Source organism: Aristolochia californica, unplaced genomic scaffold (genome assembly GCF_029961685.1).
Source record: "Aristolochia californica isolate CCGP_79_NKW_82.1479 unplaced genomic scaffold, dmAriCali1.0.hap1 SCAF_5, whole genome shotgun sequence".
NCBI lineage: Eukaryota > Viridiplantae > Streptophyta > Magnoliopsida > Piperales > Aristolochiaceae > Aristolochia > Aristolochia californica.
In genome coordinates this window covers 40514577-40528503 of record NW_027182214.1, presented here as the reverse complement: position 1 = coordinate 40528503, position 13927 = coordinate 40514577, and the positions used below count along the sequence as shown (strand labels likewise).

The window sequence follows — 13927 nt, the reverse complement described above, 5'->3', positions numbered from 1 at the left end:
TAATTAATCTCCTCTGATTCACGAAAGCGTAAAATTAATGGCTTTACCACCTTTCAGCCAGCTGATGTCCCATGTCCAATCTCGGTTGGTGCATGGTGATGGCACCCAGATTGGATCCGGCCACCTTCCCCTCTCTTCTTACTCCATAAAACCCTCTCAAACCCCTTCCACACTGCATCCCGGATTCCAGCTTTCGAAGAAGAAAACTACCTATAACTGATCCAGATCGGGAATTCAATAACATGAGGACCCTTTCCTTCTTCCTCTTCTCTGTATTGGTAATGCTGTTTTTGTGCACCGGTCCGGCCGCTGGGCAGTCCTCCCCGGCTCCTGCTCCCCCAGGTCCTACCAACATCAGCGCCATCCTCGAAAAGGCCGGCCAGTTCACCACCCTTCTCCGCCTCCTCAGAGTCACCCAGATTGCCGACCAGATCAACACCCAGCTCAACAACTCCAACCAGGGTCTCACCCTCTTCGCTCCTCCCGATAACGCCTTCTCCTCCCTCCAGGCTGGGACCCTCAACTCCCTCACCGATCAAGAGAAGGTCTCACTCGTTCAGTTTCACATCCTCCCCACGTTTCTCTCCGTGTCGCAGTTCCAAACCGTGAGCAACCCCGTCCGGACCCAAGCCGGCAACAGCGCCGCTGGCGAGTACCCACTCAACGTCACCACTTCGGGCAACCAGGTGAACGTCTCCACCGGGGTAGACGACGCCACGGTGGCCAACACGATTTACACCGACGGGCAGCTAGCCATATACCAGGTTGACAAAGTGTTGCTCCCTCTGGACATCTTCGGATCCAAGTCACCGGCTCCGGCGCCGTCGCCGCTGAAGAAGCCCAAGAAGGGCTCCGACTCGTCGGACTCGGCCAGCGCGCCCGCCTCAGACGACGGAACCACTGATGCTTCTGGAGTGGGGCCGGGTACAGTAACGGTGTGGCCAGTAGCGATGGCTGTTTTGGCGAGCCTCTGGTTGTGACCAATTACTAGGTGTTTCAGGCTGCAATGTCTCGTCGTTTCCAAAGTCCGATTCGAGTTGTGTGCTGAAGTCGTAGTTTCTGCAGAGGGAAGGGAAATGCCATGAAAATTTCCATGTTTTTGGGGGATCATGGGATGGTTTTGTAAAGTTGTGATGATTCTTACATTATTGTGATCGTCGAAAGAGCAAGCAGCAGCGCTGTGTGTAATTTGGACGAATCCAAGAAAATGATGAGAAGTTTGATCATCATAACAAAACAGAAAAGTAAAAAAAGAAATGGAATGTTGAGAGTGGGATTTGAACCCACGCCATTTCGGACCAGAACCTTAATCTGGCGCCTTAGACCAACTCGGCCATCTCAACACGTGAGTTAAGCAGCAAATTACACAAAACTTATTCTCACTAACTTTTCTAGCTATATGAAAGTTACCAAAATGTAGCCTTTGTTTATAAAGAATTAAGAATTTCCTGGTTCAAGGGGATCATAAAACCAAGTTAAACATTATACATGAAATTAGGTAGTCTTCCATCCGTTATTTAGGCTCTGCGCAAAGTTAGAAATAATTTTCCTAGGATATACATTCCCAAGAAATCCTCCGTATAAAATCCTATTAGTGCCTTACTAAGAAATTTTATAAATTTTTTTATATAAAGATTTTAGTAGAAAAATCATCGTGTGCCTTCATTTCACCCACCTTGTAGTATTTTTCTATCTCCGAAAAAGAAATTAGTTTTCGCACCATTTGTATAGTTTCTAAATGTTTCAATATTATTAATAACCTTATTAAAATGTAACAATGACATAACATTGCATTAACAAATAGGTAATTGACACTTAAAGAAAAGATATTTCAATAAATTATGTGGGCTTGCAAAATTGAAAATGAATTTCAAATCGTCAAAATTGAAACTCACTATTGAGCTTCAACCTAGGTAATTCAAAGTGAGACTGCAGAACAGGTTTTGCAACACCAAATTCATGTTTAACAATGTTAAATATATTTATAGTTTTATTTTAACATGAATGAATAGTCTAATGCATTAAAGTTCCACTCTTAAATTGAACAAAAAAATGTGCATGCTTTTGATACATGCTCGTTCAAAGTGGTGGTGCATTACACGTAAATTTTGATGGATTAACTCAAGTGTAGTTAGAAGTATACTTCCCAATGCAGAGGGAAAGAGGATGCCGCCGAGGAAGACTCTGAGGAGGTCAGTCAGAATTTTTTTACTCGCTTCTTTGGTTTATCCTGTCACCTGCCTTGAACGATCAAAAATCAAAACCAAACCCACCAGGGAAGCCTCCTCCAGGAAATCCTCCCCCGCCGCCTTCAAAGTGAAATGTGTACCCTCCACCAAAGGGGTTGAAACCCCCTCCACCCATTCCCATCCCCATGTCATTTATATCTTCTCCTCTATCGTATCTGATACGCTTATCTTCATCTCCTAATACCTAAAAAACAGGCGATAACAAGAGGAATAACAACTGGTTTCATTAGAACTAACTCGATTTGAAGTGACAGATGCAGCAGTTAAGGGCACATATTATAATTCCATATGTTTTTTTCAATAAGTTTATTTCAATCTTTCAATTTCAAAATAGTAGTAGTTATCAGCCAATTCTCTGGCTGATAGGTTAGCTAAATTTGGAACATCCTAGTAATCTCTCATTATTTGGGACGGTTCCCCCTCCTTGTAATTTTGCTCTTTTGAGCCTATTAATATAACTCAGCACTATTTAAAAAAAAAAAACCTAAGTTGTACCCTGAATAAGTCATTTCAATTGATTCTAGGTGGGTTCAATTTTGATGATAAACAGGTTAAATAATTTCTACTATACAAATTTTGAGAAAAAAAAAAGACCAACTTCAAAGGGCACATGGAAAAAGGATTCAGCACCGATACAAAATTGAAGAATCTGTGATGTTTAAAAGTTTGTTAAAAGATACCTCATATGCAGCTGCAATTTCTAGGAACATGGCTTCTGCTTCCTCTCTCTTATCAACATTCTTGTCAGGGTGCCACTGTAAGGCAAGTTTCTTGTAAGCACGTTTAATTTCTGCATTTGATGCCATTTTTGAGATGCCAAGAATCTTGTACCAGTCCTTACGTTTGCTTATCTTCAGAGCTTTCTCAGCCTTCATTAGTGATTCTCGAATGCTCGTGTCCTGCAAGGCTACCAATCAAGTTAAACTTCAAACAGAATAAACTCAAACACCATAAAAGAAAATTGAAGCAACTTGTTCCTATCCGAGGACCATGAAAAAAATACAAAAAGAAAAAATATATCTCTTTGACATTGAAAACGTCATGCAATTAGTTTTGTGTAGCACTATGGCATAAAACAGTCGTCAAAGAAGATTTTTATTTTTGTTTAATTTCTTTACTTTCTTTTTTAACACATATAGCTTGGAATTTACATAATTATAAAGAAATTGCCAGTGTGGAGGTTTTTGGGCTGTTTGTTTCAGATCTTTAACAGCCCCTTCCCAATCAGATGTTTGTCAAAGAACGTTTCTATTTTTATGTCATTTGTTGTTGTCTTTCTTGTTTTCACAGATAACTTTGAATTTAGATAACTAGAAAATTATTGGTAACCTGTGGAGATTTTTGCGCTGCTTGTTTCAGATCCTCAACAGCTCCTTCCCAGTCTTCTGTCAGAAGCTTGGCTTCACCTCTCTGTTAATAAGCAAATTGAATAGTCAAAATAATTTAAACAGTAAAGATGTGTCTCCATTACCGGTCAAAACGATTCTGTGAATACTGAAAATGGTAGGAATTGAACTCATCAAACTTACCTAGAGAAAATTTGTAACAGAAATGAGAACAAACCTGGACTAGAGCATCAACAAGTTCCCCATCAATGTTAAGCACCTCTGTGCAACTGTTCAAGGCATCATTTCCCCTGCCAAGCTTAACTAAGAGCTTACACAATCCCAGGTGAAGATGGACATTATGAGACACATGATTCGGATCCATTGTTAGGGCTGCTTTAAAGTCTTCTACTGCTACACGCAGCTTACCCTTTTCCATGTTATCTTCTGCCTGAAAAAGAAAAAAGGAATATTGTAATATACAATCACGGACAGAATTAATTTTTTAACTCCAGTAAGCTAATGAAGCTTACACTCTTTGTCTTCTTCAGCAAACTTTTCAGTCCAAAATATGCTTTCTTTAACTCACTGTGCTCTGGATCTAGACGAAGTCCTTTCTGGTAGTGCCTGAAAACAAAATAAAGATGCCACCAATTAATACAATAGCAAATAAAAGTTTTCGACAAGCACTAATCGTCTACAGCTACACAAAACATAATTCACCTCATTGCAACATCATGATCAGTGAGATAATAATAGGCACGCCCCCGAAGCAATAGTGCCTCCAAATTATCCTCATCTTCCTTCAGTATATATCCAGCCTCCAAGATAGCACTTGAGTAGTCTTTCAGTGCTAACAATATCCTTACTTTCTGAAGTTTTGCCTACAACAGCAGAAAGGATGCTAAGCAGGGGAAAGCTCAGGTGAGGAGAAGAAAAGGGGAAAGAAATAGATGTTTGCAATGGAAAGACCAGTAAGTTCCACTGACAGACCTACTCCAAGGAAATTAATAGTCTAACAAATGAACATCCACAACCAGGCTATGTAATGGGGTAAAGTTACAAAAGAGTCCTTCATGATATGTTGTCTTATTAACAGTGGCATTTTTGGCCCATGACCAACAAGTCATGGTTATAAGCTTCCAAATAGTAACCTAGCTAACCTACACAACCGTCCCATGGACAAAACAAAGCCCAAGATCTCCGGAAGTGCATTCCTCTAAGAAGAACCAGACCCTGAACAAAAAAGGTGCCTTCAGGCAACCAGGTAAAAAAACGACATCATCAACTAATCTTTATGCTGAAATTCAGCACATAGTTATTGATACAGACCTTCAAGCATCCTGAGGAAAAAACAAGAACAACTTTTTCAATATGTTCCAGTGCTTTCTCAAAGTCCCCTGAGTCAAAAAGATTCAATGCAGTTTCAAGGGAACTCTTTGATTGCTGAAGTTGTGAAAGCTCCTTCTCCACTGTAGAAGCACCAGGTTTCAGCTCTAGATATTTTTGGTAGCTTTTCTCGGATTCTTCGTATCTACATCAACCCAAAACCACTCAAATCATTTAGTCTTTCAATCACAAAAAAAAAAAAAAAAATTCAAGAGGCAAATATGGGACACATAAGCCTTAATTGTTGGCTCATACAAATGAATGCTATCGACATTTTGACTCTAAAAGCATAACTTAGTCTGAATTAAGGCCCGAAATTATCCATAACTGAAATTCTAAGGGACCATATGCCCTACATATTGTTGAAGAGAAAATATGGAAGCCTTTTACATGACTCTCACAATAAGAAGTCTTACAAAGCCAAAATTATTATAGAAGGAGGTTTCATAGAAGAGTTTCGGTTTAAAAGTGTTTTTGTTATGTTAGTCTTCTATTTATATTGAGTTATTTAATTATTCTAGGATTTACCTTTAAGTGTTAGAATTTGGGTGTAATTGGGACAAGAGTAGTTTAATTGTAATTGAACTCTACTACTTTCCTCTATTATAAATAGGGGTTCATGTACTCTGATTACATCAAGTCAATGAAGTATTTCTCTTTTCTATAAACTCAACACATTTGAGATATTTAGAAGGTTATGGAACTGTTTCCCACAATGAATTGCATTGTTATAAGACAAGTTCAACTTTTCATTTTATTAAAAAGCCAATTTTCCATTAGAGTCCACACGAGGATCTGGTTGGTCGCTTGGACCCGAGTGAGGATGATGAAGATGGTGTTATATGAAATTCAGATGACTTGAGTGGATAGTCACCTGCTAGTTGTGCAGATACTTCGTTATCTCAAAAAGGCATTAAATGTTTGCAATTGTAAGCTTTGGCAATCTCATGGTTATACCTTTGTTTTTCAAATCTTTATCTGTATATACTTTGAATAACTGTATAGCTACCAAGCTTATATGAATAAACGGTATGTAGAAGAAGTTCTTCTTTTTTTTTAAATGTAATGTAGAAGAAGCTCTTCTCATAACAGACTTTTGCAGGAAGTCATGTTTGGATCTTTCAAAGCTTGTGTATAACAAGAAGTCTGCTCCATGAGAACATAGAACAGGTTACTCAAAGCAGCATGTCTCATACTACAGCAAATACTACAAACTGTTCATCATGCCAAACTAAGTAGCTCCAATTTATGACATACAACATATTCTCAATAAAAACATAGAGGAGGAAAAAGAACAACCTCAGAGTCAATTATTAGCTTTCTCATGCTGTCCTATCATACATAAAGCTCTATCTGAATTTTGATCCTGTCAGTTTTAGCTGCCTACTTGTCCTCCTACGCCATTTATAAGGTAAAAGACAAAGAGGTTATAGGCATGTCTGTTAAATAAACAGCTTATTCCCTCCTTTTACAGTTTATAGACTAGACTCTGAATTGTAAGACATGAAACAGCAAAGCATGTAAGATACAGAAGCCACAGTTGTGGTGGGTTATTGAGTTTTTTTATGGGAATGGTGCCATTGAGCTTTAATGATCAGGAATATTCAATGGAACTTGTCACACCAACCATGAAAGAGACATACTCTGCCATATGTGTATCAAGAAGAAATTAATTCCAACAGAAGAACATTCGAAGCTAAGAACCTGCAGAGATAACGAAGGGCAAAAGCATGGTGCCAGTATGCCTCTGATAGTGATGGATCTGCCTCTATAGCTGCATTCAGATCCTCAACTGCCCCTCTGAAATGCTTTAGCTTTATTCGATCAGAAGCCTTCTTCAAGAGATCATTAGCACTACTAGGTTGGTAATCTGCAATTCGAGTAGAAAAAGGAAGTTACTTGTGACATGCATTATCCCCTAAAAGTGCTCCTCATGCATCTTCTTTTTCCTGCTGCTATATATTCCAATAGAGAGGATCAAAATCATCATCTCAGCAAGAGAGATGAAGAATGATGGCCAGATGATGGAATGGGAATGGCAAATTGAACCTTACTGATATAACTAGATAGAATACAAGATGATGAGGTTATTCAAATATCCTCTTAACTATGAGTTGATTTAGCATTCAAAAGAACTAATAGGTTTTCAATTTTGTTCAGCACTATTTGGGAAAGTGATCAATTTGTTCCTGACATAAAATATTTGTGAGCCAAATGATACAGGGACCACCTAAGTCAGCAAAATGAGAAGAATTTGGATTAAAACAAAAAAACCAATACGGGATAAAGAGGCTTAACACTTTGAGAAGTTCTTCTGAAGAAACAGAATATATAAAAAAGTTCAATTTCTCAAAAATTAAAAAATTACAAGAGATTTGTAATAGCACCACAAAAAATATTTGGAACCAGTTGGTTTCAATCAAATATGAGGAAAGACATATCTAATATGACAAGCTCAGTGAATATACAATGGCATATACTTGATTAATGAGTTTATGTTTGTAGCTTACAGCTTGAAATGTATAATACAACATGTTAGTCAAAGAGTGGCATGAAAAGCATGGAAATTATATTTTCAAACCATAACTGTCTATCTCATACATATGTCTGCTCAATCTCCCTTTTATCCAATAAACTTAGTTTTTGGACACAATTGTTTCAGATTAATTTTTTATTTAGTCTCCTATACTAAAGTTGATTAATACAGTAACACGAAGATAATCTAGCACACTTCATTCTATATATTATTTCTTGTATCCCTCACAAATTTAATCAGGGACAAGCTCATCATTCTAGCATATCTGCCTCTCAAGGACCAATCAACATGAATTTACCATGGCATACTTACAACTAAATATTTTCCAACTGCATTGTTCAATTTTGGTAAACTTAGCAACCCCAGGTTGCAGGTCAGGAAAGCTAAAAGTCTTGGACTTTGATTTTAAAATAATACTTTAGGCATCCTGTCAGCATTCTCTAGAAAACATAAGTTTTAGATGCTCCAGTTAAGGTTCAGAAGCCCCTTTTTTTAAACATCAATGCTACTCATCTAGAACAAAATACCTGAAGATTAGGCCTTTCGCTCAATGGTTACACGGAGTGTTTCCAATGGGAAATTTTGGGTTCAAGGCTCAATGTGGCATAGTGCGGCATGTGCAATCAACATGCAGAAAAATGAAATCCTATTTTAACCAAACCAAATCAGCAACAATGATTGAAGGCTCACATGATTATTCATCTTTCATGGGAATTCTGGACTACCAGGCTACTAAAATAGTCACTGGAGCACCTTTTTATATAAAGACAACCTTAAATTTACTGACGTAGATACATCTATCATTGTCCAGGCTTATCAGGTCAAACTGAGAACAATTTATCTGAAGCTATGCCACTTTCACTGAAGCAAGCTATTTGACACTATCTCGGTGATGCAAGACTATAATCAGGCCATGGAAGCTTTAACTCAGAAAGTATAAATGACGTAAAGTAGAACTTACAAAGACCTACGAGTAGTAGCGAAGTGTTTTTATGGTCTTCTTGAACACCCCTTGATACTATTTCCGCTTGATTATTTTTCCCGTCTATGCCAACAGAATGGCTTAAAGAGGCAGACTTCAAAGTCGCATAATAAGATCTATTGCTCCTTGTCACAGATAAAGAATTGGCAATAGGAACAACAGTTTATTAGTCACTGAAAGGTGATGGTGATCACATTGCGCCTCCCATTTCAACATTCAGTTATACAGTTATCATCTCTTTTTGTCCACTACTACTTTCTTATCCGAATTTAGAAATTTCTCGTACGAATTTTAAAAACATTTAACAATACTCGCCATCCTTATTAAAAAGGATGATTGAAGAAGAAATCACATAAGAAACATAAAGTAAATATTTATGGAGCAAAAATCAGAGAGACAAAAGCACCTTCAGCGGAGACAAGAACTTGAAGAAAAAAGAGCCGGGACAGGAGAACGAGGAGAGAAAGACCGATACTCATCGTCTTCCTTGTCACTGCCGAGAGGTAAGAACAGAAGTTGGCGTGTTCCCTCTTGACTACGAGAGTTTGATTTTAGAGTAGAGGAGTTTTGTTTCCATCCATGTCGCGCACGGCTTCCAGTTCCACGTTTTTCTATCCTATTGGATCTCGACATGTGGATAGCACAGAAGTGACCTGTGATAGACCCCACAAAGCGGATTCTAAAAGTGGTCTCCTTCATGGTTACGCGACTCCGGGACCCGACTCTCAGCAAAAAATTGATTTCAAAGAAATATAAAATATAAAATAAAAATATAATAATTGATTAATATTACTTATTATTTTAATGATTTTATTAAATACTAATTACTAATGACTAATTAATTTATTTCTGTATTCAACATTTTTTTCTATTTTTTTCTTGTAGAAATTTAAATTAGAATAAAGAAAGTATTTTTGAAAAAGCAGCCAACTGGCGGTCGGGCCTGAGCTTGGGGTTTGGATTCTTCGACCCTAGACCAGGGGCGATTTTGACTCGATCGGCTGACTGATGATATTGTTCCAAAAATACCCACGGCCTTCGGTTGATCTTTTAGCGGTAGGGACGTAAATTTTAATTGAGATAAGAGTTATTTTCAAACGTTATCTCTATATAGCTGAGCTTGTGCCTCTCCGTATAAGAGCTAATTTACAGTTTCGGAGTTTACTCTTTCTTCCTAGGTCTATTTGCCCTTGCGCCGCCTACGTATCTTATCTTCCTGTTCTCTCTTGCTACGTGAAAATGTCAGTTTTCTTCCTTATTCTCTCAGGCTCGCCATTTGCGACACCGGCTTATTGACGTTTTCCTTCGATTCTTTTGTTTTCTCTGTTCTTTGCAACGCCGTTTAATTTAATTTTTTTTTATTTTTATATCTTCCGCTTGGAATTTGGTGTATGGTAAAGTGATGTTGCGATGATGAATGCAGTTTTTTTCGAAAGCATTCCTGCATTTGGAATCTGCTTGATGGGATACTAATCCTGAGCGGTTACCTGAGCAACTGTTCTTAAGATCTTTCTTGATTCCCTGCTGTTTTTAGGGAATGTAAAAATTGCATCGAATTTGCTTTCCTCGCGTCTTATATCTTTTCCTTTGGTTCTTATTAGGGCTTTGTTTTCTGAATTTATTTTGATTCCCTCCCCTGCTTTGTAAGTCAATCGCGAATCATTGAGATAATGAATCTTACCCTGAATCCTTTAATAAAATTTTGGATTAATTTCTGAAACTAGTGAATATTTCGTTTTACTGTCAAAAAGATTATTTTTGGGAACTTGTGAATTCACTTAAGTTGCAGTCTCGGGACTCATTTGAAGGTTGAGGTAAAACCTAGACCTATGTGACATCTATGAGCTACATCGTCTTTTTCGTTCCACAAGTATCTTCAGTCAAGTCTATTTTGTAAATGCCTTAGAAAATGCAAGTAGACTAGGGTTTGTCCACAGATGCATTTTACAGGAACTCCGTCTATGAAGACACTGTCTGATTCCCTGGAATGGAACTAATTTTTCTTCCGTAATAAAATGGAGTGCAATAAACAAGACTTGCTCTGGTCGTGCGTTTACATCTAAACGGGTACCACCCCTTTGCCATACTTACGGATGATCTGCTTGGTGCTAAGGACCTGAGCACAGAAGAAAAACCCTAATAAATACTTGATAATCCTTGTTAGAATGAAATGAGATAATAACTCATAGCACTGTAACAGAGTTATCCGAGAAGGCAGTCCGATAACTTCCCCTGAGAACTAACATGCCTAAAGAGAAGCTCCCCTTATCAGTTTTGGGCAAAACCAAAAACACCATCTTCTAACTCGGTTTCATGAATGTCAGTTTCGGGAGGAGAGGGGATAGAAGGAACAGTGCTGCAGCAGCTGTGGAAACCATGGCAGTTCTCAGCTTCGAGGAGCAGGCGAAAGCCAAAAAGAATGAAAATAATATAAGTGAAATAATTTGATTTTTGTATTTTTTTTAAAAAAAAGGTAGAGCCGGGTCGGAAGCTGTGCCGGACCGCCTGTGGCGCAGTTTGGCTGCTGAGACCCGATAAAATCTGGAGGCGGGGGCGCACGTCATTTTAAAGTCCACCGTCCCTATCTCGTCATCTTCGCGTTTTCTCGCGCCTATAGCGGCATTCGCATTTTCTCCGTGAGGTGACCGAGCAACTTCATCGGCTTAGGCGAGGGGGGTAGAGAAACTCCCGTAGACAGGTTGTGCTTACGTTTTTTTTGTCATTATATTATATATCAGTTTTTTTTCTGTCTTTTAATGCATTTTAGATCCCGATCCTTTTTCAATTTTTTATTTACCCTGGAAATTTTGTGATCTTGTGTTGTTTTGGTTGCAATTGGGCGGCTGCAGGGGGTGTTGACGAGCTGGTCGATCTGCTCTGAGAGTACGCAATGGCGGAAGAATTTTCCTTTTCCGATTCATCATTCGGTGGGAAGGTGCGTTTTGATCTGTAGAACCCTAAAGGTTTTAATTTCAAAACTGAGATCTGGTCACATTTTTTAAGTTCTCGTTGACATTTTGCTGCCTAAAGAAGTAGATTTAATGTCTAGATACAGGACTCTTTTGATCAGTTTCGTTTGTCTATTGGAGTTTTTTTCGTAGCATTCTTTGGGACTCGGTATTGACGATTCCGTTCGCTGTATGGTGATCTTATTGATCTAGTTATGCCTTTTGTTGAGTTTTCTGGCAAGTTGTCGCGACGAAATTACTGATGGTCATGGCCTTTGATTTATATATCTTGAATCTATTACTGTATAGTGTTGCTCCTTGTTTCTTATTCCCTTTTTTTTTTTTTTTTTGGCTTAGTCCTTATCTTCTAGGCGATACTCTTAAGTAATTGGCCCCTAGCTAAGAACTTGGTAATTCCATGAGCAATGGCTCTCTAGTCCCGTTTTGGGTCGGGTGTGCAGTTCATTTTTTGTGGATGGTGATGATGGCCCATGGACAGTGATCGTACCCTTCTGAACGAATTTCTAGTTTTGACAATCCTGTAATGGCTACTGGTGCTGCTCAATTTGCTTTGCTTTCTATTTATCCATAATAGGATTTCAGAAGAAATTATTTGCTTTTAGAGGTAAACCTCATGTAGGATTAGAGAAGAAAATTCTGCTCGCTCTAAGGGTCTGTTAATCAAATAGTTATTCAATTTGACAATAGGTTAACCTATTCTTGTGTTTTGAAACTTGTAAAACCACAGATTTTATTAGTTTGATTTCTTAATTCATAGCTTTCTATACATATGCTAGCTTCTGTGGTTTGGAGAATGTGTCTGGACCAAACTCATATGTTCAGTTTTATTAATTATAATGCTCTGAACTGAAACGATTCGTGCAAGAGGGAGCATTAGATACACTCCTCTTCCTTTCATCCCATGATAGCTTTTTTAACATGCTTGCGATGTGTTAGTTCCATGGATTTGCAGAAACATATTGGGGATCAACAAAAAATTTCGCTGGGGAGTCACTGAGATGTTTCTAACTCGCTAGGAATCAGTGAATCTCTCATTGCACCTAAGTTTCAGCACTCTAGTTGTGACAATTGTGATATGATACCAAAACTTTGACCTTTTTGCATGTGACAGTTGCCATGGCAGTGTCCATTGAAGCTGAAACTCTGCTTTTGGTGCATATATATGTACTGCATCGATTTTTTTTCATTTTGGTTACTTTTCTCTTGAATGCTAAACCTCATATCACGGTGAGGCTTAAAGCCAAAACCTCTATCTAAAAAGGAAATCTCTCACTGTAAAAAAACCCAATCCACTTATTTTTCTTTCTCCTGTTACTGATATAACATGACTTCATGTGTTATTGGCTTTTGATCAAGAATATTTTTAGCAGTGAAACGGTTCTACGTGCTGTTTGTGCTTAAATAGTTATTTTAGCTTAGTACATGATTCACATAGACTTGTATACTAAACCATATCTAAAATCCATGTGCTTGTTCTTGGTCCATGGACTGGGCCTTGGACTTTCCAAGCCAGATGCTTCCTGTGCTGTACTGGGACTGCTTCAATGTTAGCATGTAAAAGCGTTTGCATTTTCTGCTGTTTTTCTATGAAAAAAAGGAAAAACTACCTACTTGAAAAGAGAAACCTGAAGCCAGCAAGACAAATACAGAGATGCAACCGTTAACAGCTCTTAGTTTCAGCTGTTTATGTATAGAATGATGTTTTTTTGTTTAATAAACAGGGGAATGTAATCAAGGACGAAACTAGAGGGTTCAACCCGGCTTTAATTGTTCTGCTTGTGGTTGGAAGCATCATCTTCTTCTTTCTTGCTGGAAATTATGCTCTCTACGCTTATGCACAGAAGACTCTGCCACCAAGGAAGAAGAAGCCTATTTCGAAGAAGAAGTTGAAGAAAGAAAAGCTGAAGCAAGGGGTATCTGCTCCTGGGGAATGAGCATGTTATTATATCAAGTGCTGCATCTATTCTGAAAGAGAAATATTCCGGAGAATCCCTGTTTATTGCAACAAGTGGATACAGTAATTACTGGTTATAGGCAGCTTAGCTTTATACACATATCGAGAGTGATTGTAGCTTTCTTTAACTTTCTGATTTCCTTACTTCTGCCTTTTATGGGAAGAACTGCCTAGCCCCGTTTAGGTTTGATAACATTATTATAATTCTGGTTAGATAATGTTGCTGTGAGGTCCATAATTTTATGAACTTGCAGACATATTTTATGAAAAAAAAATATAGGTTTTTTATTCATAGACAAAAATACCCCTATTTACAATCCACAACTATCTTATAACATAGCATTATGAAGTGCGTAACTTACGATTGAAAAAATATCATTAACCTAAGATATAAGGGTTTACTAGTAAATTTAACTATGTTATTTTTCTTCTTTAATTATAAAAAATAAAAATAAAAATTACAGGTGGGATCCACCGGTTGCCCAATTAAATAGCTCCTCAGTTAGTCCTTGCTGTAATTAAA

The 13927-nt window shown here is 38.0% G+C and overlaps 3 protein-coding genes and 2 non-coding genes across 5 annotated transcripts; 3 read left to right on the top strand and 2 right to left on the bottom strand.

The window, feature by feature from the left end:
- The first annotated feature begins 53 nt into the window (after nucleotides 1-53).
- Nucleotides 54-1319, top strand: LOC137966486 (fasciclin-like arabinogalactan protein 11). Its single transcript, XM_068813118.1, has one exon. The coding sequence runs from the start codon at nucleotides 243-245 to the stop codon at nucleotides 978-980; it is 738 nt and encodes a 245-aa protein (XP_068669219.1). The 5' UTR covers nucleotides 54-242; the 3' UTR covers nucleotides 981-1319.
- On the bottom strand, nucleotides 1263-1343 carry TRNAL-AAG (transfer RNA leucine (anticodon AAG)). The gene has a single exon. It is a non-coding gene; the product is annotated as a tRNA-Leu (tRNA).
- A 674-nt stretch (nucleotides 1344-2017) lies between these two features.
- LOC137966494 (dnaJ protein P58IPK homolog B-like) lies at nucleotides 2018-9004 on the bottom strand. The gene is made up of 9 exons (XM_068813131.1): nucleotides 8888-9004; nucleotides 6668-6833; nucleotides 4907-5108; nucleotides 4298-4458; nucleotides 4108-4201; nucleotides 3813-4025; nucleotides 3579-3659; nucleotides 2930-3148; nucleotides 2018-2433 (listed from the first exon to the last, which is right to left on the bottom strand). Exons 1-9 carry the CDS (start codon nucleotides 8958-8960, stop codon nucleotides 2251-2253), a joined length of 1392 nt encoding a protein of 463 aa, XP_068669232.1. The 5' UTR covers nucleotides 8961-9004; the 3' UTR covers nucleotides 2018-2250.
- An 882-nt stretch (nucleotides 9005-9886) lies between these two features.
- On the top strand, nucleotides 9887-9976 carry LOC137966774 (small nucleolar RNA snoR128). Its single transcript, XR_011116265.1, has one exon. It is a non-coding gene; the product is annotated as a small nucleolar RNA snoR128 (small nucleolar RNA).
- A 1065-nt stretch (nucleotides 9977-11041) lies between these two features.
- On the top strand, nucleotides 11042-13645 carry LOC137966079 (DNA-binding protein S1FA-like). The gene is made up of 3 exons (XM_068812551.1): nucleotides 11042-11179; nucleotides 11331-11416; nucleotides 13172-13645. Exons 2-3 carry the CDS (start codon nucleotides 11372-11374, stop codon nucleotides 13382-13384), a joined length of 258 nt encoding a protein of 85 aa, XP_068668652.1. The 5' UTR covers nucleotides 11042-11179; nucleotides 11331-11371; the 3' UTR covers nucleotides 13385-13645.
- The last annotated feature ends 282 nt before the right edge of the window (nucleotides 13646-13927 follow it).